The 23,450-nt window shown below is 48.2% G+C and overlaps 1 protein-coding gene across 2 annotated transcripts; it reads right to left on the bottom strand.

Annotated features, from left to right (window-relative positions):
• Positions 1–1,841: 1,841 nt before the first annotated feature.
• On the bottom strand, positions 1,842–22,768 carry B3GAT1 (beta-1,3-glucuronyltransferase 1). 2 transcript variants are annotated; one of them, XM_084803623.1, is made up of 5 exons: positions 22,747–22,768; positions 22,474–22,620; positions 15,895–16,403; positions 5,245–5,541; positions 1,842–1,962 (listed from the first exon to the last, which is right to left on the bottom strand). In XM_084803623.1, the coding sequence occupies exons 2-5, from the start codon at positions 22,583–22,585 to the stop codon at positions 1,876–1,878; spliced, it is 1,005 nt and encodes a 334-aa protein (XP_084659749.1). In that variant the 5' UTR covers positions 22,586–22,620; positions 22,747–22,768; the 3' UTR covers positions 1,842–1,875. The 2 variants fall into 2 exon arrangements, with proteins under 2 accessions (XP_084659749.1, XP_084659748.1); XM_084803622.1 differs by lacking the exon at positions 22,747–22,768 and having other exon boundaries at positions 22,474–22,660.
• Between the last annotated feature and the right edge of the window lie 682 nt (positions 22,769–23,450).

Below are 23,450 nucleotides of genomic sequence, written 5' to 3'. Positions count from 1 at the left end.
AAGGCAAGTTGTACTAAGCCTTACTGCAGAGACGGGGAGACAGACACATGGCTGTGCTGAGATTCGCAGGTGAATGAATGTTGACAGTCCTACATGCATTTTGCAAATAAGACAAAAATTAAGAGCAGTTAGCAGTTGCCCAAATGTGACTGTCAACATTTACTCAGTTGCATCCCAAAAGTGGAAACCTGAGATACCCTTTTTTCACTCATTCACAAAATTTGTATGGAATTTCCAGCATTTGCAAGTGTACCAAATTTTAGACACCTGAGGATGGGGCAGATTCCAGGAGGGGGAGGGATGGTTAAGACAATGGATTTCTTGCATTCCCCCTTGCCCCCACCCCACTATAACAGGAACATAGGAAACTGCCTTATACTGAGACCATTGGTCCATCTAGCCCAGTATTGTCTGACCGGCAGTACCTCTCCAGGGTTTCAGGCAGGATTCTTTCCTAGCCCTACTTGGAGGAGCTGGGGATTGAACCTGAGACCCTCTGCATACAAAGCACGTGCTCTGTCACTGAGCTCTGACCAGTCCTCGATTGAACATAAGAGCCCTGCTGGATCAGACCAAAGGTCCATGTAGTCCAGCAGTCTGTTCACACAGTGGCCAACCAGCTGCCCACGGGAAACCACAAGCAGGACACAAGTGCAACAGCACCCTCCTGCCCATGTTCTCCAGCAACTGGTGTACATAAGTGCATTGCCTCTGATACTGGAGGTAGCATACAGCCATTGGGACTAGTAGCCATCAGTAGCCTTCTCCAGGAATTTGTCCAATCCCCTTTTAAAGCCATCCAAATTGGTAGCCATCACCATGTCTTGTGGTAGCGAATTCCATTGTTTAACTATGCACTGTGTGAAGAAGTGGACTCAGACCCTTGCTCTGCTTCCCCCCCCCCTTTAAATAGCTAAATATGTGTATGTGTGAATAAGTTCTTATCCTTTCACTTACTCAGAAATAATAACAGAAACCCAGTTCCATAATCCTTCCATCTACAGCAAGGACTAGGACAAGAGGTGCATTTACACATCACACACTACACTATGATTTAGGATGCAGGTGGACAACTTGTGGATCTCCAGCTGTTTTGGCCTACAGGTCCCATCAGCCCTAGCTAGCATAGCGATGGTGAGGGATGTAGGCCAAAACATTTGGAGGACCGCAAGTTGGGAATCCCTGGTTAAGGGAAATGGAATCTTCCCCCAGAGTTGTGGTCCTCACTTTTCCAGCACAGCTATGAAGAAGAATTCAAAAGCTTTTGCTTCCACTTTAGATTAACCACCGTTTGTGATATGTGATCTGAATCTGGGAAACTGTGGTTAATATTAACTATGATTAGTTTCAAACAATCATAATCATTCAAACCTGCGGTTATGAAGCTGGTTTGTTTAAACTAACCATAGTGAAGATTATCCACAGTTCCCAGTTAGTATGACACAACAAGGTGTGGTAAATCCAAATTCAGCTAATGAGTTTGTTACCTCATGATGGGTACACAAGACCCTTAGGATCCCTATGCATGAGAAGTAATAAATGTGTTTTAGCTGGATTTAGTTTTGGGTACTTGAGCAACTTGTCCGATGAAATTTTTGCTACATGATAGATATTTGGGTTCACACTTCAAATGTGACACTATAACATTCAGTCTTTGTTTTGTTTTTCACCTTGACACAATTGATGTTTTAACACATCTAAAAATCAGCACTCTCCTTTCAAAGCATATGGACCAAGGAGCATGGAACCAACCATGGAGGAGTGTGTGTGTGTCATGTTTATACTTTACATGCACCAAAATTTCTCTTTCCCCCACCAAAGAGGAATTGGTAGTAACATACCTGCTAATATTTTCTCTGCTTTTGAAGTGTAATGTCAGATTTCCACGTTGGGATCTGTGAAGCCTTTCTTTCCCTCATTCACCAGCACAGGTTTCTCTGTCCTTGTGTGCCAGACAAGGATCTGAATAAAAGACAAAGAAAAGGAAATTTAAATCCGTCTGTCATTGTACATTATTAAACTGATAGCACAGGTAACCATATTCCCCAGAGGCTAACAATGCATCTCCAAGCCTTAGAGCAGGTTGGTGAAAAGCTTTGTGGCAATTCTCCCCCTTATCCTGAGCCGATAAGATAGAGAAACAACGCGTGGGCAGAAATGACCCATTTTATGGTGCTGTGTTACAGGGAATTAACCCAGTCCTTTGGCACACTGGTTGACTGACCTATTCTGTTGCCTCATCAAGATTCACAATCCTCCTTGAGTTTATACATCCATTCCCCGATCCCATTCCACATGCCCTTTATTCTTTAACATGTACTTTGCAATACCGACACCAGCTGTATAGCACGTTAAGCAGGAGGCTGTCAGGCTTTTTCCAGTGGAGTGATTAGCCAAGGGGAGAAAAGTCTCACTCACTGATCCATTCCTCAGGTAGGGTTGCAACAAGTTTGATGATCTGTGGAACTTGAACCAACATATGAGATGTATCCACCAGTCGTGATTTGGGGCCTGCCAGATGGCCCCTGAGGAGGAAAGGTTTTTGGACCTTCCCAAAGAACACAGCAGGCTGGGGGTCTTCTGACACTATAAGCCTTCATTAAGCAGATTCTGAGCAGAGTATACTAGTATGGGTGGGTTGCACACACACAGGAGGACCACACCCAAAAGCAGATCAACAATACTTATATACTCATGAATTTCTTACTGTGCCATAGCTGTCAGCCAATCAGATACTGACATGCTAGTATGGGCTGCTACAGTGGAAGCATGTATGCACAGGGAACAAAACCTTCCAGCACACCCTTCGTATCTACTTACAACATTCCAGCACATCCTCCTTATCTGCTTACAATGCATTTTCACATTCCCAAAAGGGGCAACGTTCTAGAACACTCAGAGGGAGGCCTATCTTTATGGCTGCAGCCTGAACTAAACTACAGTTTTTATCTCTCACCCCCTACTACCTTGTTTTTGTAGGCCCAGATGTGCAGCCAAAAGGAAGGGGAGCCTCTGAGGGCCAGGCTGAGCACTTGGTCTGCCAGTTGCCTATCCCTCCTGTTTCTGAATCGCTCATACAGTTTGGCAGATCACACTAACTTGATTCCTCTGTAGTGGAGTTTAATTACGTTCACACCCACTGGTCTCTGCCATTACATACCCCCTTTCCAATTACAGGAGTTGTCAGAACCATTATCTTGGTTATCAAACCAAACTGAGGACACTTGTTAACTCTGTACTGGATCGTCTCCTCAAAATCTTTTTTGAGCTGCTAAGACTCCCTGTGCTCAGCAATGGACATCACCAATGTTGCCTATGATTAAGAAATGGTTGATAAAAGTAATGCAAGATTGCCGACACAGACAAGACAAGATCCAAAAATGGTGCTAAACTGGTGTCTGTGGTTGGAAAATAGACTCCGTTTGTATCACACTGAAAAACAAATTGTAACTTTGTACGTAACAGAGAGGAATGCTGTGTTTTTATATACATTTTTTGAAAGCCAAGGTAAGCTTGTGTGTTGGAACAGCAGATACAGGGCAGCAAATTTTGTTTCTTCCAAACAGCAACATGACCTCCCTGGGCCAAATCCACAAGCCCACCCACTTCAGTTGTACCCCTCCCTTTACAAATGTCTACTGCAAGCTGCCTAGGCCTTCTCTTAAGGCTTCCTTCTCTGCCTGCTCTCCATCTCTCCTGTGGACATTACAACCTTTTGGAGCGACACCCTCCTGCTCCTCATCAACACGTCCCCTTGATTCTCCTCACCTTGACAAGCCTCTTGTCTTGTTGCTATGACAATGAACCGCAAGTTTAATCGATCCCATTTCATGCTCAAAGCCGTGCTCATTTTTGCCTGGCTGGAAAGACGCCTGGCTGGAAATGAGAGCCAGTTCTGCTTACGGAGGATGAAAAGCGGTGCTTTTTCTGATGGCCTGTGGGGCGGAATCCACTGTTCCCAACTTTTGAAATCTGGGAAGCTGAGTTCCTCCCTCCCTAATTAGAATTGAACACCTGCCTCACTCAATATGTGTGGGCGTGGGCATGTATATATATCTCCACATCTATCTCTGTATCAGGGGTGCTGAACTTCAGAACCGGGGGCCAAATTTGGTGCGCCTGAGGTCCCAATTTGGCTCTCTGGGGTTTCCCAGATGACCCCGCCCCTTTCCCATGCCCCACCTCCTTTCCCCTGAGCACCAATCATGTTGGTGGTTTCCTGGCTTTTGTATGAATTTTTCTCCATTCTAAAAGGTTGAAACGCCTCTCCTAAGGCTTAGTTATTGTCAGGAAGAGCTTTACATTCAAATATGCTGGTATTTTTTTACCTCCCCACTTTGCCTTTGGCCTGGCCAATGCGGCCCCCGAGAGGTTCTTTGAAATGGAATTTGGCCCTCGGGCTAAAAGGAGGTTCTGCAATCCTGATATATAATTATGTCTGTTCCTATATCTGTATCTATATCTATTTATATCTGTAAGAAAGACAGACTAGCAACAGAGTAATTTCAAAATATATTTATAGCGAAACATTTTGGCTTCCACCCTCATCAGTAGCTGTGATGTTAAATGGATACTGAGAGTGGCAGTTTGGAATGTTGGGAGATAAAAATTCCCGAGGACACAAAACCCAGGGATATGCCTGGTATAATACTCATGAATTGTCCTCCAGATTAAGGCCATTGGACTAAGTGTTATGAGTCTGTAGATCCAGAAGTTTTCCTTTTTCTGAAGCATGTCAGTGTCCTTTGTTTGTTCAATTGGAGGCAATTGTAAATCTGAGAGACCACATGAAGGGGAGTTAAAATATCTTGCAAGAGGCTGCTCTATACACATGCATGCACAAGCACATGCCTTCCCACACCTGGTGCCAGCCAGCAATACCATTGGCCATGCTGACTGGGAATGATGGGAGTTGCAGTCCACCAACACATTTGCAGCCACCAGACTGGGTAAGGAGGAGATATAGTTTTTAAGCAGCGTCCAGAACAGAGGCCAAGCAAGCCTCCTGCCAACGGAACAATAAAGCTCTTAATCTTACTGGCCCTTTGCCCAGTTATGGAGGGCACGGAAATGGGACCATATTTTCTGGGCCACGGTGATGTTTGAGGGATTCCCCCACACCACTGTGCAGTGCCACTAGGATAAACCCACTCACGCTGAAACCATCAGGGGATGCTGTGTCCTGCAGAGAAGACCTCATGTAAAAATAGGCCCGTTGGCCGTGAAACCAGAAGGAAGCCACACCTTAGTGCAATTGGCAGCTTTCGGCTCGAGGTCGTTCAGGGTCACCAGCTCCCGGAGCAGGCTGCTCTCCTGATAGCCGCCCTTCACCCCTCGTAGTTTGAAGTAAGCCTGAGGTCGCTGGAGGATAAGCCTGAGATTCACCGCAAAGCCAGCCATGTCGATGGCAAAAGGCCGGTGGGGATCGAAGACTGTTTTCCAGCCGTACACCTTCCCAGCAGCGTTCACTTTGGGCGACTCGTAGCGCAAGCCTCCCACAAAGGCCACGGGCCACACCGACACTTTCCTAGTGGTCCGCATCTGGAGATGAGAGAGAGAGAGAGAAGCAGCAGCATGGTAAGAGGGCGTCCCTTGGAGGGCAGGAGGAGGAGCATGCCACAGCTGTTAGGACAGTGGAACTATCCCGTTGTCTCTTAAGGAAGCCAGAATGCAGAGTTCATCAGCTGAACACCCCCACTAGGGTCGGGGACCCAGGCTCATCTGTCTGTCTGTCTGTCTGTTTCTATCCATCGCCTTTCCTTCTAATACCAATTGTAGGTAGTCAAGGGCCAACAGGATGGGAAAAACAAGAGGCAGTGAACCCTGAGATATGCATAATTATAAAACATTTAAGGTGCAATCCTATGCATGTTTAGACAGAAAAAAAGGCCTACAAGTCCCAGCATGCCCCTGCCAGCCATGCTGGCAGGGGCATGCTGGGAGTTGTAGGCTATTTCCCTCCTGTCTAAATATGCATAGGATTGTGCCCTTAAACTCTCCCCACCCTCCCCACCCAAAAAACACCCCAGTGAGGACTGAGCATGCTCAGTAGCCTCTAGGAGCCACAGATGAGTGTCATTTAACTGGAGGTGGGAGGAAGGAGAGGCTGGCCTGCTTGTGCTGCTCTCTGCTTCTAGTATCGTGGAGGAAGATGTGGCTGGCAGGAACCCTGATCAGGAACACTCCCATTAGGGGGTGAGGAAAACACATGGCAACATTTCTGATCTCTGCTTGTCACTCTGTTAGAGGTTATGTGAATTAGCGGGCTGGCTGCGGAGGGAAGGACAAAGGGATGGGATCACGTGCTGCTTGGGCACAGAAGGCTGGCCTTGCTGCTTATCTGCACTCTTCCCTTCCAGCAAGGAGGGGCCAGCTATACCTGGTAATAATCACAGTGTATAATCCTGCTGGGGCTATACCACTTCAGAACACAGGTGGGTAAGGGTACCAGTGATCAAAAAGAATCTGGGGGGGGGGGATCTTTTGGACCAGCTGACAGGGAAAAACCCTAAAACCAAAGCCACCCCCTCCCCTGGATAGCCCATTTTAAAAAGCTGTATCCTTTAGGTCAGGGGTGGGAAATTTGTGGCCCTCCAGATGTTTTGGCCTACAATTCCCATTATCCCGCACCATTGGCTATGCTGGCTAGGGCTGAGGGGAGTTGTAGGCCACAAACTGCCCACTCCGGCTTTAGGTGAATGGCCAGTTTGGGGGCTGGAGGGCTGCTCACTGAGACATGCAAAACTGCTGGACTCCTCCCAGGACCTGCCAAAAGTGACCAGGCTCCCTACCCTGGCTCCATCCATCACCAGAACCACTCTGGACTCAACTCCATAACAAAGACAATTCTGCTCCCATGCTCTGCCCAGATACCAGGATTTTTTAACTGCAAGTGATGGCAACTCTACAGGGTGTGTGTGAGTATATTTGCATGTTTAAATGCTATACCCATGTTTGTTTTTTAAAAAAACCCTGCATTTGTAAAACTAGAGAGGCAATGTTGCTCAGTGGTAGAGTGCATGCTTGGCATGCAGAAAGATTCAGGTTCGATCCCCGGTATCTCCAGGTAGGGCTGGAAAAATTCATGCCTGAAACTCTGGAGAGCTGCTGCCAGTCAGTGTGGACAATACTGGGCTAGCAGGGTCTGACTCGGTATAACGCAGCTTCCTGTGTTCCAAATAATGAGAAAAGATTGTAATGCAACACTCTCCCTGAAGTGCTAGTTGTCTACATGCAGGGAATGCTTTGGTTTTTTTTTTTTTTTTGCATAGAGCATTATTCAAAATGCGCTATGCATTTTGAATAATGCGTGTTGTTCTACTCCCTTCTGCAGTCAGGAGTAGAACAGGCCCAACAGGGCCGTACTATGTGATTATTTTAAATGTGTCAAATCAGCTAAGATTCTCAGCGTCGACTCTTCCTCAAGTTGTTCTGGGTCCTGAAGTAGGTAAAGGAGTAGCGGCACGGATCTGGCACCTAAATTATGACAAATGAAAAAGAGGTAAGGGCATCGTCCTGAGAGGCGTGGCACTTCGGATTCTCAAAGAAACCTCTGCAGGTTCCTCTATGATCACTAAAGACGGTTCGCTGTTCTTCATTCCACACCAGAGGGCCACAGGCGGGAGCTCTGTCTCCGCCGAAGCCGCCGCCACCCCTGCTTCTCGGCTAGATTCTCTCATCTGAGATCTCCCAGCATCTCTCTTGTCACTGCTAATTACAGCAAGATGGCCTGGAAGAGTCCAGGGTGCTTGCTCGTGCACATTGTGCACTTGCTACCCGCTCTCTCAACCCACTGGGGCAGCAGTGGCGGGTGGGTGGGTCGGGGGAGGATCCCAATTATGCCGTTCCTCTTCTGCACAAGGCCCTGCTGGCTTCCGCTCCCCCTCGATGCAGCCTAGCCTTTGCAGGAAGGGGAGATGGAGGTGCCACGAGACACAGCTGCACGCCTTTGCAAAGCCTCTCTGCTCATGCCTTCCCCATGCAAGAACATCCGTTGATGGCAGCGGCGACGGCAATAGGAGCAAAACGCAAAAGTCTGATGAACAACCTGCAGGGAGGTATTGTATTTCCCCACAGGCCACATTCAGCACTGCCATTTTTGCCGTTCCCTTTAAAGACCTCCACGGCTCTCCTTTCCCTGTTGTCATACCCCAGTCATATCCCCACCTGTGACCTTTGCTCCCCTAAAGCCATTTCCTCCAGGATGGGAATGAACATGGAGGTTTTACTTAGCCATCATGGCTTATTGCCAGTGGTAGACCTGCCCTCCTCCTCCTCTATACATTTGTCCAATCCCTTTAAAAACCATCGAAGACAGTAGCCATCACTACATCTCACAGCAGCGCATTCCATATGTTAATGATGCAGGGTATGAAGCGGTGCTTGCTTTTGGTGTGGATAGGAAAGATTAAGCACACCCTCCCAGCTGCTTATTATTTCCCCCCTGCAAATGCCTCACCACCACATTTGCATCACAACAAGACAAGCTCCCCGTTTGTCTCATAAAGTTTTGTTCAGCCCTAAAGTGAGACTAGCAGTGTAGGCTGATGACGGTTTACGCCTGGCCCAGAGCTAAGGTGGCCACTGACGCCTCGCCGAAAAAGAGCACCAAAGGTGACACATGGCAGCATAAAAACAGTATATGCTCATTTATATGGGTATATCCACATTTAGAAATAATTGCTATATCAATAGAAACACTGTTAGGGAGGGAGGGATCAGTTTATTTCAAATCCAGGCTACGTTTGCATGTGTTCACACAGAAGTCTGTTCCATCCCGTATTTCCACATCAATCCGCAGTTAAAAAAAAACACCTGCATGAAAACTCGCATGATTTTGGAGCGCATTTTTCAGAAAACTCCCATTTGTGTACACATTTCACCTAAAAATACACATTTTGTATGCATATGTTTTTGGAGCTGTGTTTTGAATCGCAAAATGCAGAGAAATGCAACAAACAAAGGATTAGTCCGGGAAGTGCAAATCAAGTAGGTTCGCTGGAAAATGCAGACCAAACAAAATCCTTGAGCATCCCTACATCTCCCCATAGTGGGGAAGACTGGGACCAGGTGAGCTGTGTGCCTGCTGAGTCTGCTGTCCAGGTGCTGACTCTTGATGAACAACTTCAAGGCCATTACTCTGCCTTCTTATGGTTCTTTCTCTTTAATCCAGACTTGGACTGGGCAGGCCTTCAAATAGAGGATGCCTTCAAATAAGTGGACTGTCTGCTGTAAAGTAGGGCACACGGCCACCCCTACCTAGAGCCATTCTCAACAAGCCCTTAAATATCCACAGGCTGCAGGCCAGTGGAGGCTGGTGGCTCCGATGTCAGTGGGGTGGTGAATCCACTCTGGGTTTCATTCAGAACCAGTCAGAAATCTAAAAGGTGTGAAGCACCTTGGATAGCTTCTTTGGAGTTCTGACTGGGTCTGACTGAACCCCAGAGTGGATTCACCGCCCCACTAATGTGGGAGGCCCCAGCCTCTGCTGCTGGAGGCCATTGCCTTTATCATGCCAGGAACTGGCCATGGCATACGCACAGAGCTGAGATGAGTCCAGAGTTACAGGTCTTGCCAGAATAATCCTCTGTGCCCAGGACCATTCACAAGCGTATCAGTACTTCAAAGAAGCAAGATGTCTGTCATCCTATTCCAGCTATTGGGGCTGAAGGCACTCAAAAGGTGGTGTTGCACCTACATCTTTCGAGCATGGCCACCACGGCAGAAGCCATTTCTCCTGAATATAACCCCCCTCCCCCAAGTACTGACAATTGCCTGGTCCTCATGCAAGTGCCATGGCTCAAAGAAACAACTGCATGTCCTGTGCCTCTGAGCGAGACATCCTGCCAATATGGTAGCACCCAGCCGGAGCTCCCTTTACCCGATAGAAGCCAAGTTCTTGACAGGCAGTGGCTGCAAGAAGTGGCAAGAGAAAAGGTGAAAGCCAGAGGGAGCACTGGAGAAAAATGCTAAGCGGGGGGAAAAATGGAGAGAAGAGACAGGATAGAGATGAGAGGTCCTCTAGGGGTACGGTTGAGGATGGAATGCTGCTTCCATTTAGCAAGGGACAAAAAGGGCAGACTGGAAAGACAGAGGCCCTCTTCGCATAAACAGTTGGTGCGGAAGCTGATGGAAACTGCCTCCATGTGCAGAGGCAAGTTTAGAGGGGCAACTTATGGATCACCAAAGAAGAGGACATGGATTTGCATCCAATTTGCATATGCTAATTTATATATGTAGATGCAAATTTAGACACAATTATTATAATTTACATAGAACTACAGTATCTCTCACCATAGTGCAGATGTTTCTGTGGCCAGGTTCCCTGCTCATTCTGTCTTCTGCCCAGGTGCTAAGTACTGATGGGCAACTTCAAGGCCCCTGTGCTTCCCTTCTTATGGTTTTTGATCCTTAAACTGGACCAGGGCCAGACACCCCTTCAAATAGAGGATGGTCCTCTGGCAGTCCTTCAAATGGGGGGTCTGTCTTCTGTAAAAGAGGGCACATGGCCACTCTAAGTGCTGTGCTGACAGCAGCCCTGGCCATCCAGCCTCTGTCTTCTTGGCTTCCAACAGTAGACAGCCACTGTTCATGTGACAGAGGGAGAAGGGGACCCCACCCCCCATTAGCTTCTTTTCACTGCAGTTCCTGCTGGCTTGCTGCAATGATTCCCCTTCCTTGTGAGTCCTCTTTCCTCCTTAACCTGTCACACCTTTAACTTTTTGATGTAAGCCTGGGGTCAAGGCCTGTATTATTTCCCATTTTTGTACACTGCTGAGATATTTTAGATGCTTTATATAAATTAACAAACAGCAGCAGAGCAGGAAAAGAGCATAGCTCAGTGGACTTTGCACGCAGACGCTCCCACGTTCAATCTCTGTCAGCTCCAGAAAGGTCTAAGATCCTTGTCTCAAACCCCGGAGAGCGCCGCCAGTCAGTGTAGATGATACTGAACAAGATGGACCAATGGCATTACTTGGTATAAGGCAGCTTCTTCTCTTCCTGTGACATATCTGGTCAATGGGGCACAACCTCAGAACATACAAATGTAAGGAGAGCCCTGCTGGATCAGACCAAGGGTCCATCTAGTCCAGCATTCTGTTCACACAGTGGCCCGCCGACTGTTGACAGAAAACCTGCAAGTAGGACATGAGTGCAACAGCACCCTCCTGCCCATGTTCCCCACTAACTGGTGCACATAGGCATGCTGCCTCTGATACTGGCGGTAGCATAGAGCCATCAGGACTAGTAGCCATCGATAGCCTCCTCCTCCAGGCAATTACAAAAAATGAGAAGACCCCTGCTGTATCAGATGACCCAAGGCCTATCTAGGTCATCATTTTGTTCCCAGTGGCCAACCAGATACCCCAATGGGAAGCCCACCACCACGGCATGAGTGCAATAGCACCCTCCTGCTCATGTTCCCCAGAATACTGCCTCTGAGGAGCACTACATACCATAAGAACTTCAGTTACTGGGTTGTATAGAAACTTTATTTTTTAGAAAAACTAATTTATTAGAATGTTTGTTTCTCACAGAAGCCAACTAGATGCCCCTAGGCAGCCCACAAGCAGGACATGAGTATAATAGTATCCTCCCACTTGGGTTTCCCAGCAACTGGTCTTGAGAGGCATAGTGCCTCTGATACTGGAGGTAATATATGGCCATCATGACTATCAACCACTGATAGCTTTATCTTCTATGAATTTCTCTCATCCTCTTTTAAAGCCATTCATACTGGCGGCCATCAGTACATCCTACAATAGTGAGTTCCATGATCTAAGTATGCGAGGTGTGAAGAAGAACGTCCTGTTCTCCTGTATGAGCCCCAATGAAACGAACTGAAACTGTGCAAAAGCATAGTAGGAGTGGGGAGTTGTCCCTTTTTGCGTGTGCCAATGAAAGCTGGAAGTCTCGGGTGCTGCATTGTGCAACCAATGCTGCACTACTGGATTTGTTTTGTGCTCCTGTGTAATTGTGGCAGCTACATAAACTTTCATATACCACATGAGCAAGAGCACCAGCTTTGCAAGAGCATCATAGGGACAGCTTGACTTCCAAACTGGAATAACCTGAAATAATTCTTATTTGGTTGCTGTTGGCTGTCAAGGGCTCCTTGGAGGGCTCTCAGTCTAATCCAGTAGCCAAGTCCAGACACAGACAAAGGGACTCTTTTCAAAGCTTTATTCTTCTTTTACAACTTAACAGCTCTACAGGTAGCAACTAGATCTGAGCAGCAGCATCCCTATGCCCTAAGTTGGAACAGTTGGTCCCCGTTTGAAGGGCAGTTACTGGCAGACCCCTGAATATAAGGACTAGGGAGAATCCCTCCCCTTTTCCCTTGGATCCTCTGGGCGCAACCGTTCTTTGAGTGCCAACCGGGTGCTACGCCTCCTTTCCGCGCTCTCCATTTGGCGCCGCTCTCTGCGTCTGCGCCGCGCATCCAACCAGTCTGCTATCGGTGCTGGGTCACTCCCTGGACTGCTTTCTAATCTAGGAATGTGGGTGGGAGGAATCTCTGTCAGCTGCGGGCCCTGGGAAAAAGGGGCGCTCTCCTCTCCCAGGAGCGACTGCTCTTCCTCCGAATCAGAACTACTCTGGGATTCTATGGGCTCAGTGTCCACCCTGACATCATCGTTGTCACCGTTCTCATCAGTGTGTGAATAGGACTTCAGTCCTGTTTCCACTGCTAAGTCTAGGATTGGTTCGTGGCCAGTTACAGAGCAATCTGTCAGTTCCTGTCTCCATCTCCTTTTTCAAATTTCGCTCCGCCTGTTGGTCTTTGCAAATTAGCTCGGACTCTGCGCTTGGGCAATGGGCAATGTTTAATTTCCCTGCGTTTAAATTAATTAACACCAAAGCCCTCATTGAAAATGACTTCATTTGTAAATCCCCCGGGAAAGGAGTGTGTCATTTCTGTGTTCTTTAAAAGCTCCCCCGCCCCGCTGGCAATGAATCAGAGTTAATACCCTTTAACTGCAGTAGTATGCAAATGAGCAAGGATTTCAGGGGTGGGTGGGGCCGCCGCTGCTGCTGTGTTTGCCTCCCAGAAGATTTTTTTTTTAATTAACCCCCCCCCCAGCAACACTTGCTCCCACTGCCCCCCCCTAGTCAAGATGCATAGAGACCAAAGCCAGGCAAGTGATTTTGGCCTACGAAGCAGAAAATCTCCCTCAAGTGCCTCTCCCTGTCCCTGGCAGTAAAAAAAATACACTAGCAAATTAAATAGCTAACCATTTGCAGCCCTTTCAAATCTGCTGCCTGAGACAGCTGTCGCACTCTGCCTAATGGCAGGGCTGGCCTTGCCATGACCTGTCATTCTTATTTGTTGTATTTCTGTATGGCCATTTCTGAAGGCAGCCAAGCAAGGCAGTTTACAAAAAGTAAAATAAACTTTTTATTCAGAAAATAAACAAAATAATCAAATAAAAACAGGAAAATATTAAAAATAACCTTAAAAACATCACACACACACACGTTCTCTCACACACAACATTACAACAACCTTAAAAGACAACCTCAAAAACCTTGCCCTTAATCCATGAGTGGGCAACTTGTGACCCTCCAGATGTTTTGACCTACAACTGCCATCAGCCCTAGCCAGCATAGCCAACAGTGAGGGCTAATGGGAGTTGTAGGCCAAAGCAACTGGCGGGCTACAAGTTGCCCACTCCTGTTTTAAGAGAAAGATGCACACCTCAGCATAGGGAGCTAGCTGTTCTAAATCCACCACCCTGATCTGCCCAAATAAAAAGACCGTTCCCCCTTGCTGCCTCTCATGCCTGGAACCCCCTCCCGGAACCCCTCCCAGATGTCACCTTTTGGCTTCCCCCTGAGTCCCTTCTCATAATCCACCTCTTCCATGAAGCAGTTGGCTTTTTAACCCCTCTGACCTTGCACCAAATGAAAAGAAACCTAAATACACGTAAGTGGGGTTGCTCACGTTCATTTTGTCATGCCCTCCTCTAGGATATTATAAAGCTGTAAGGGGTTCATGCTTGGCTTTTCACTCCCCCCCCCCTTTCCATTTCTCAGCTGACAATATACAATATTCTGCAGCTACTGAGCATACTTAGTTCTTATTGCATGGATTTGCAGGGTGGGGAATACTCCTTTTGTGCACATTATGGGATGTGCACATGAGGGGAATCGAGGAAATGGCAGTTTCTAGAGGTGAAAATCAAAACCTGCAGTTGAGCCAAAAAGACATGGAAGGATCCAGTGTAAAAGCCACAGCAGTGGTGTAATGATGTGCTTTTGGCCAGGGATCTTTCTGTGCTAGGAGATGGGCTGGCACAGTCCGTGCCAACTGAAGGCTCACCCCATGACAGCCAGTGTGGTGTGGTGGCGAGAGTGTTGGACTGGGAGCTGGGAGATCCAGGTTCTAGTCCCCACTCAGCCATGGAAGCACTTGGGGTGACTTTGGGTCTGTCATGGGCTCTTAGCCCAGCCTACCTCACAGGGTTGTTGTGAGGATAAAATGGAGAGGAGGAGGATACTGTAAGCCACCTTAGGTTCCTTGCAAGAGGAAAAATGGTGGGATATAAATGCAATAATAAATAAACAAATAAATGTTGTCACCTCCCCTCTCCCCACTCCTTCTATCGTCACCCCCTCAGTTATCATCATATAGATTCAAAGCACCTTGCATCAAGGGACCTGTGTAGTAGCAAAGCACCTGTTTTGTCTGCAAAAGATCCAGGTTCAGCCCCTGGAACCTCCAGGTAAAGCAAGGGTGTTGAACCTCAGGCTTGCAGGCCAAATTCAGCCTCCCTTGGGTCCTCCAGAGTTCCTATATATATGCCGGCTCCAAGTTTTGGAGGGCCCTTGGCCAAGACATCCTCCATGGGCCCCCTCCATCAGTGAGTCTAGCTTCTCACTGCCATTGTCACCAGCCGCTGTAGCTCCTCATCCTCTTTCTAGGCCTTGCTCGCTTGAGAGGAAGAGCGCCAGTGAGCAAGGAGGCCGTGGCATTTCCTGCTCCTTCTCCTCCTCCTCCTCCTCCTCCTCACCACCACTGTTGTCTCAGCCAGAGCAAGAGGCAGATGAACAAGCAGGCTGCAATGGTGAAGAGGAGGAGCAAGTCCAGGGGGCTTTTGTTAGCGGGCCTTTACTGGGGTGTAGGCCCTCAGCAGGTGCCCAACCATGCTTACCCTTGACACTGGCCCTGTATACAGGGCATATATCCTAATGGGGCAACTCACCACGCAAATCCACCCAATAAGAACTAAGTATGCTCAGTAGCTGCAGAATGTTGTGTGTCAGCTGGGAAATGAAAATGAGGGGAAGTGAAAAGCCAAGCACAAGCCCCTTGCAGCTTTATAATATCCTGGAGGAGGGCATGACTGGCTTTCTGGAACCCTGAACAGAAGCACTCCTGAGAAGAGGGGAGGACACTGCAACCTTTTGTTGCCAGTTCAGCACAACCACCACAGGATAATCCGGTGCCCTATGCCATCATTGGTGCCCTGTGAGTAGCAACCTGCTCCTGCAACACAAACCTTGTGCCACTTTTGTGCACATAATGGGTTCTAGGTCATGAGGAGAATCGAGGAAATGGCAGTTTCTGGAGGTGAAAATCAAAACCTGCAGTTGCGCCAAAAAGACATGGAAGGATCCAGTATAAAAGCCACAGCACTGGTGAACGACATGCTTTTGGCCAGGGATCTTTCCCTGCCAGGAGATGGGCTGGCACAGTCCGTGCCAGCTGAAGCCTCTGAGCATGCATCGAGTGCCAGAGTATTCACTCACCTTCCCTCTGTTCTGTGCCGCAAGCATTAAAGACGTCAATCATGGCAGCGGAGAGGCCTACCAAAGCTTTAGAACAATGGAACCTGCTCTTTTGAAGGTCAAGAGCAGCAACCCAACCAGCAAGGCCATCCAGCGGCCGCTTACCTCCTCAAAGAGTTCCAAGCTGTAGGTGTTATCATCATCCGCAAAGTAAACAATCCCAGGCTGGCTGTTGTTTTTATTAAAGGTCTCCCTCAGCCACCGTAGGGCCAGGTTCCTTTGCATTGTTCCCCGGGGGATCCGCGGGTCCCTCATGTCCCCCCTCAGCTTGTAATTGCGTGGGGTCTCCACATTGAGGTGAGTGTAGTTCAGCCCCGTGTCCCTCAAGAGCCGGGTGACCAAAGGCGTCCGCCGCTGGGAGTCCTCCACCAGGATCCAGTGCAAGTTCGGAACATGTAAAAAAGTGTTGGCCAGACGGGTCAGCTCCGCCTTCTGGACTGGCCGGCTGTAGGTGGGCGTGATGACATGGATGGTGGGCAAGGCGTCTGACCAAGGAGGTGGGCGGGTGTAGACGTATTCTGTCCTAACCACCTCCACAATGTCGCGGTCAGACAGGCAGTACTCCTTGGAGTCTGAGCCTTGGGGGAAGTCGCGACGGGCATCTCCACCATCCTCTGTGGCAGCACATGGGAGAGAAAAGGAGAGAGAAGAAATGATGAAAACAACTGACAAGGCAGCTCCAAGGCAAGAATCCATCCTTGAATTTGGGGGGAGAGAGATGGGGGTGAGGGTAGGGACAGTAAAGCAAGCTAGCTAGGGAAGCAGAAGCTATAAGCAGGAAATGGTAGAAAGGGGACAGAAACATGGACATTTATCACTGGCCTGCATATTCAGTTGTCCGCACTGAGATAATCTGAATTCTGCACTCTGTAACTGAAATAATTGCATGTTTCCCATCTCCCCTCCCCTCCCCCCAGCTTCATCTGTTGTTTTCCCTGTGTCAAATTTTAGATTGTAAGTGACATGGGGCAGGGACCTGTCCTCTTATGTTCTGGAAAATGCCATGTATCTTGATGGTGCTATATAAATCATCACTGTCATCATCGTCATCATTGTCCATTATCCATTTTTACAACATAAAAGTTATTTCTGATGTAGGATTAATTTTTGTAGCAGCAAACCATACCCCATGGGAGAAGGCTGCAGTCATCAGATGATGTACCTGAGAGAGTGGTGGGCAAAAAGTGGAACCAGCCAGATCTGGGCAAAACACTTACTGTATCCTCAGGGCTGCTGGTGGATTATTCCTTTGTTAGGCTAACAGCCCACAATGGTCAGCTGCTGTTTCATCAAGGAAGGCTAATGACAAGGAGTGCTAGTGACAAGGACCTGTCTCTTGGTCCCTAGAGCAGGGGTGGGCAGAAGGTAGATCTCCAGATGTTTTGGACTTCAACTCCCAACATTCCTGGCCATTGGCCTTGCTGGCAGGGGCTTCTGGAAGTGGAAGTCCCAAACATCTGGAGATTACCTTCTGCCCACTCCTGCCCTTGAGATTTCTCTTGAATGTTTTGAAAGAGATAGCCATTGGAGCTTGGAGGAGGGTTAGGTTTGAGAGGGAGAGAGAGAGAAAGAGAGAGAGAGAGAGAGAGAGAGTAGATAAACAAGAGCTGGGTGTTCAGAAAGCAGAAAGGCAGTGGCAGAGCCAAAGGTTTCTAGATGGAGTTAGCCGGATCTGGAGGGGAGCAGCTGAAGCGGAGATGTATGGATTGTGTAAAATCCATTCCATCTGTGTTTCATGGATTGTCAGGCACCTTTCGTTCTGTTGTCCACCCATTGACGGAATTGGATTTTTTTTTAGTTTCTGAATTTATGCAAATTCACATGTGCAAAAATGCACAAATCCCCCCAAAATGCGCAAATTCCCCTAAAATTGCAGCCCCTGCCCTTTACCCGATGGGGGAAATGCACATTTTGGGGGGAATTTTTTTTTTGGCATATTTTTCTATGACAGAATTTGCATAAAATTCTGGAAAGTAAAAATAATGGTCTGCAAGTCCATGGAATCCACCTGGAAGGGAAAAGCTGGTCTTCTAAGGAATCTCTGGGACAGATTCATTAACATCTGAACTCATTTGCTTCCATTGTGAATTTCTACAACATCACTAGATCTGCCTTGCAGCAGTGCCTGCCTGCCATTTGCCTCTGCTTACCTTTAGAGTTTATAGTCCAGATCTATCTACAAAGCATTGCTCCATCTTTAGAGGAACAGCTCTTGCTTATTGACTGAAAAATGCCAATCAGGAAAATTAGAAGGGGTTTCCACTGGACCCAGGGGATGTGAGAAAGAAGCATGAAAAAGCAGAGCTTGGAAATGTCAGACCGTAATGCAAAAGAAGCCAGCATTATTGTAGCAATTCGTGTATCCTAGCAAGAATGTACAAATGAAAATACATTGTCTATCTATGATGGTAAGCTCCCTGGGGTCAGGAACACACTTATTCTTGAACTTGTGAAATGTGTGAAATGCTGGGTATACTTACGGCACAGACTAAATACAGTAATAACAAGTAGGGATGTGCATAGCATTAGGCCAAACCTGAAGTATTGAGTTTTCCACAAGTACAAAACACCAGCTTTTGAGACCTTAGAAAAAGGAGATATACTAGAACCAGCAACATTGTCTTTTCTTTCTCCCTTCTGCTCTTCTTGGAAAATGCTCCGAGAGAGTGATCAGAAAGAGAGAAAGAGAGCGAGCGAGCGAAAGAGAGAGAGAGAGAGAGCGAAAGAGAGAGAGAGAGAGAGATCTTCTTTGTCATCTTTCTAAGGCATTCCTTGACTGAGAAAGATGAGAGAGAGCAAAAGATGAGGAAGAAAAACAACAGCTTGGTTCTTCTTTGTGCAGTCTGACAGTCTCCATGCCCTTCAGCAGGGAAGTGCCTTAGCAAGGGACCCAGAGGAGTGTGCGAACAACAGAAGGAGGATCCCATTTCAAGGAGGGGCAGAGTTGGAGGAAGATGTGGCTAAACGTGTGGCCCTGCCACTATGTGTGTGTGGGACACCATTCCCCCCAATCCCAAGTTGTCTGTCAGTACAATCAGTTGCCGACCAGAGTTACAGCAGTGGGCCAGGCTATGGGCACAGGTCTCGGTTGGCTCATCATTGAGTTCCTTTATGGCTGTTGGAGCTCCCCAGGTCCCCCAAAGCAAGACCCCATGAACTCATGGAATTTGCTAAATGGCTTTTCAAAACAAAAGACGAGTCAAAGTCATGGAGGACAGAATTATCAAAGGCTGTTAGCCAGGAGAGATAAATGGGGGAGGAACCATAACCCAGTGGGAGAGCACATGCTTTGTGGACAAAGGGGCCAGGTTCGATCCTTGACATCTGTAAACCAGGGGTGTTGAACCTCAGACCTCAGGTTTCCAGACTTTGGCATAGGTTTGTTTTTTTTCTTCAGTGGAGGCTGTCGGCTCTGATGTCAGTGGGGTGGTAAATCTGCTCTGGATTTCAGTCAGAACCAGCCAGAACTCTAAAGGAGCTATCCAAGGTGCTGAACCCATTGTGGGGATATGGTCCAGCCCTTTGAATACCTCCTTTAGAGTTCTGATTGATTCTGACTGAAACCCAGAGTGGATCCTCTGCCCCACTGAAATAGGAGCCACCAGCCTCTGCTGGTCTCTCTCCCCCCCACCCCCCAATTCCAAACTGTTGAAATGCTGGCAATAAGAATTTAAGCTAAGGTAAGCTAGTGTTTGGGGGTGTTTGGGGCCCACCCACGACTGGAATGCAGCCTGAGAGCTTCTCCAAAATTGAATCCAGCCTGACAAAGGTTCAACATCCCTGAAGTAGACAAGACTTGGCTCAACAGACAAATAATCTGACCTGGTATATTATGAGGCAGTGTCCTATGTTAACCTATGTTAAATGCAACCTCTTGTGTTTAAAGGCAGTCTTTCTCTGGACATCAGATGTTTGGGACAAGGCGCCAGCAGAAGGACATTACCGTTGCACTTTGCTTGCATCTGGCTGGCTGCTAGTTGATGCAAATAGAATATTGGACAAGATGGGACCTTGTTCTCGGCCAGATAATCCAATTCAGACAGTCACAGATTACACAATTCATGAGGTCGTAGCTACACAGAACCTTCATTTACAAGGGCTCTGAACAGCAAGGGACCAAGCGAGAAGAGATTGCCATTGCCCCCCAGCCTGGCTTGTGAGCTTGCAGGAGCATTTGGATAGCCACTGTTGTAAAGAGAATATTGGGCAAGCTCAAGATGGAACCTTGACCTCAACCTCAAGCTGCTGTTGATGTCCAGGCCAGGGGAGGCTGGTGGCCCCAATGTCATAGGGTGGTAAATCTGCTCTGGGTTTCATTTAGAACCAGTCAGATCTCTAAAGGAGCTAGCCAAGGTACTAAAACACACACACACACCCACACCCAAATAGATTCAGCACCCTGGATAGCTCCTTTAGAGTTATGACTGAAACCTGGAGTGGAATCACTGCCCCATGACATTGGCACCACCAGCTTCCACTGGCCCAGATTGATTTCACAAATGTGTGCAAGATTTCAATCTTATTGGAAATCTCCATTCTACAAGAGACTTCCTGTACTGGGCACCAGGATACTTTTGAATAGGGATGGCTGAATCTATCAGGTCTGCTTCCTCCCACATTCAGTTTAAAAAATAAAAAATAAATCTCAAATTCTTTCTGTCCCCCTTATGTAGAAATTTGTGATTGGTGGGGAGGGTAAAACATGAGCAAAATTCTCACCCATCCCTACTGTTGAATAGCAAGGGATCAAAATCATAAGATGGCTCCCAGTTATGAGCTTGTGGGGTGTCGGGCTGATCACAGAAGGCAAGTCCTATAAGCTGGTGGCTCCAATTTCAGTGGGGCTGTGAATTGATTCTGGGTTTCAGTCAGAACCAGCCAGAACTCTAGAGATGCTATCTATAGCTCCATGGATAGCTCCATTAGAGTTCTGGCGGGTTCTGACTGAAACCTGGAGTGCATTCACAACCCCACCAAAGTCAGAGCCACCAGACTCCATGGATTCTCACAGTGTGCGACTTCAGAGATATAGGTCTCAGGGTGCTTTGAGATGGAGGGATCCCAGTGCCACCGACCAAAAGGCATTGTTCCTCCTTAACAGATTTCTTTTCCCCACAGTAAGAAAAACAGATGTAAGAAGTGGCAGAAAAACCACAGGACGGTTACATGTAGGGATGTATGGACTGTGTAAAATCTGCTCCGTCTGTGTTTTGCTGATTGCCAGGAGCCTTTTGTTCCATCATCTGCTCACAGAGAGATGTGAATTTTTTATTCATCATGCGGAAAAATATGCAGATAATTCTGTAATATATAATTTACTTTAGCATGTATCATTTAGTGTATTGTCCCCCATTCCATTCAACTTTTCTCAGCAGAAGCGTGCATATTTTCCTACGAATAAATTTGGGGAAATTTTGGGAAAGTTAAAATAAAAAAGTTCTGAAAGGCCACGACTCTGGACAGCCTGAAGGGGTTGCTCTGCTGTGGATTCCGAATGTTGCATTCTTACGTAGGGATGTCAGAGAATTTCTCCACGAATCTCGGGAGGCCGAATGCCAGCGCATTTGGCCCCCCGAAATTGGTGGAGAAACGGTCTGCCCCCCCGCCCCCCCCCGGGATGGGACTTACCTTGTGCGAATGTCCCTGGTGGTGGCGGCTCCGGCGGCGGTTCGGCGGCGGTTCGGTGGCGGCGGTGGCTGCAGCGGCCGGTCTTCCGACCTGCTGCCGCCACCGCCATTTCCAAGTTAAAAAAACAAAAAACAAAAACGTGATAGGCTACGTAAAGATTTACATAGCCTATCACGGCTAGATTTTTAAAAAACACCGTGATAGGCTACGTAAATGTTTACGTAGCCTATCATGGCTGAGTGAAAAACAAAACAAAACCGTGCATATGCAAATGGAGGCGCCCATGGGCGCCACCATTTGCATTCCTTATTTTGGCACTTATTTGGCCACATTTACGTAGACTACAGCGAAAATAAGGGGAACACTATTCGCGTTCTCCTTATTTTCGCCGTAGTCTACGTAAATGTTTACATAGACTAGACGTGCCAAAATAAGAAATGCAAATGGCAGTGCCCATGGGCGCCGCCATTTGCGTACGTGCGGTTTTTCTTTTCTTTTCACTCAGCTGTGATAGGCTACATAAACATTTACGTAGCCTATCACAGCTGACTGCAGGGACGCAAACGGCGGCCGCTACGGCCGCCACCATTTGCGTCCTGGCAGGACAGGATTCGCGGCGGGAGTGACGGGGCGCCTCCCCCCCGGCCAGAATTTCGGGGGGAGGGATGGAGCACCTCCCCCCCACTGCGAATCAACTTTCGGGTTCAGGTAAGGGACTTCCGTACATCCCTAAACTTAGAAATCCGAGCTCATTTTAGTCTGTCTCAAATTTCTCCAGCATAGCATTCCTAGGTACAAGTGGAAGATCCCTGTAAAATTCTGTCTTGGAGGCAGGGCCCTTGCAGGATAAAATCCTCCTCTAGAAGCACCCAAAGTCAAAGCCAAACAGCCTCCAGGATGTCTTCTGCCACACAACCCTCGACGGACAATGCGTGAGCAGAGGCTGCCGGATGATGGAATGAGCAGGATGACCGGGGGGGAGATGGGAATGGCGGTGGGTGGTGGTGGAGGCAGTAGGTGGGCACAGTTGGCACGGGCCGGCGGCTTTCTCCTCACCCTTGTGCACTGCCAGCAGCGGAGCAATGGTGCTCTGGTGCCAAACGGTGATGAGCAGGGTCCAGGGAAGAACTATCAGCACGATAGCCAGGATGTCTCTTCGCTTCGGCATCTCCAAGGCTGATGGGGACCACAGCTCCTCATTACCTGACAGCAAAAACCCCAGAGGCAGAATGGCAGAGCACATGGAGAGACAGAAATCAATGGGCAAGAAGGAACAAAGGGAGAGAGAAGAAAGGCAGCGGCCAAGGCGACCCGTCTCCCAAGTCTTACCAGCGCTCACAACCCACCCATTGCACAAGCAGGTTTGCAGGGGCAGCTGCCGCCGGGGAGGGGGCAGGCTGCCGCTGGGGGGAGATGCTTCTCCAGGGGACGTCACGGGAGGCGCCAGCGAGCACGTCAGCGTCCCTTTTGGAAGGAAGCCTGCAACACAAAGCAGAAAGGAATAGGCAGAAAGAAGCACTAAGAGGAGGGTCAGGGTGAGAGTTTCACTGCCTAACCCCTGCCTGGCAGTCACAACATACGCCTGCACTTCATCTGGCTTGTGGCTCAGCCCTGGAACCTGTTGGCTACAGGGGAGGAACTCTGAACATGCGCAAAGGGCCTTTCTTTCACCGCTGCACTGAGTAACTGCAGCCCCGGTTTCTTTGATCCATGATTGAGGCACAATCCACAGATGCCTCTCCGCTAGTCTGCACTAAGAACACGAGAGCTCTGCTGGGCCAGACCCAAGGCATAACTAGTCCAGCATCCTGTTGCCCAGATGCCAACCAGATGCTCCAACAGGAAGCCCGTAAGTAGGACACAAGTGCAACAGCACCGTCCCACTCGTGTTTCCCAGCTACTAACGTATTTCAGAGGTATATTTCCTCTGAACCCAGAAGTCGCCCATAGCCATCATGGCTGGTAACCATGGATAGCCTTATCATCAATGCATTTGTCTAATCCCTTTTTGTAGTCATCCAGGTTGGTGGACA

This window comes from Heloderma suspectum, chromosome 6 (assembly GCF_057233095.1).
Source record: "Heloderma suspectum isolate Gila_16-S chromosome 6, 16-S_ref, whole genome shotgun sequence".
In the NCBI taxonomy this organism is placed as follows: Eukaryota; Metazoa; Chordata; class Lepidosauria; order Squamata; family Helodermatidae; genus Heloderma; species Heloderma suspectum.
Note: the sequence above shows the minus strand (reverse complement) of the source record. Positions and strands in the feature narration are given on the sequence as shown.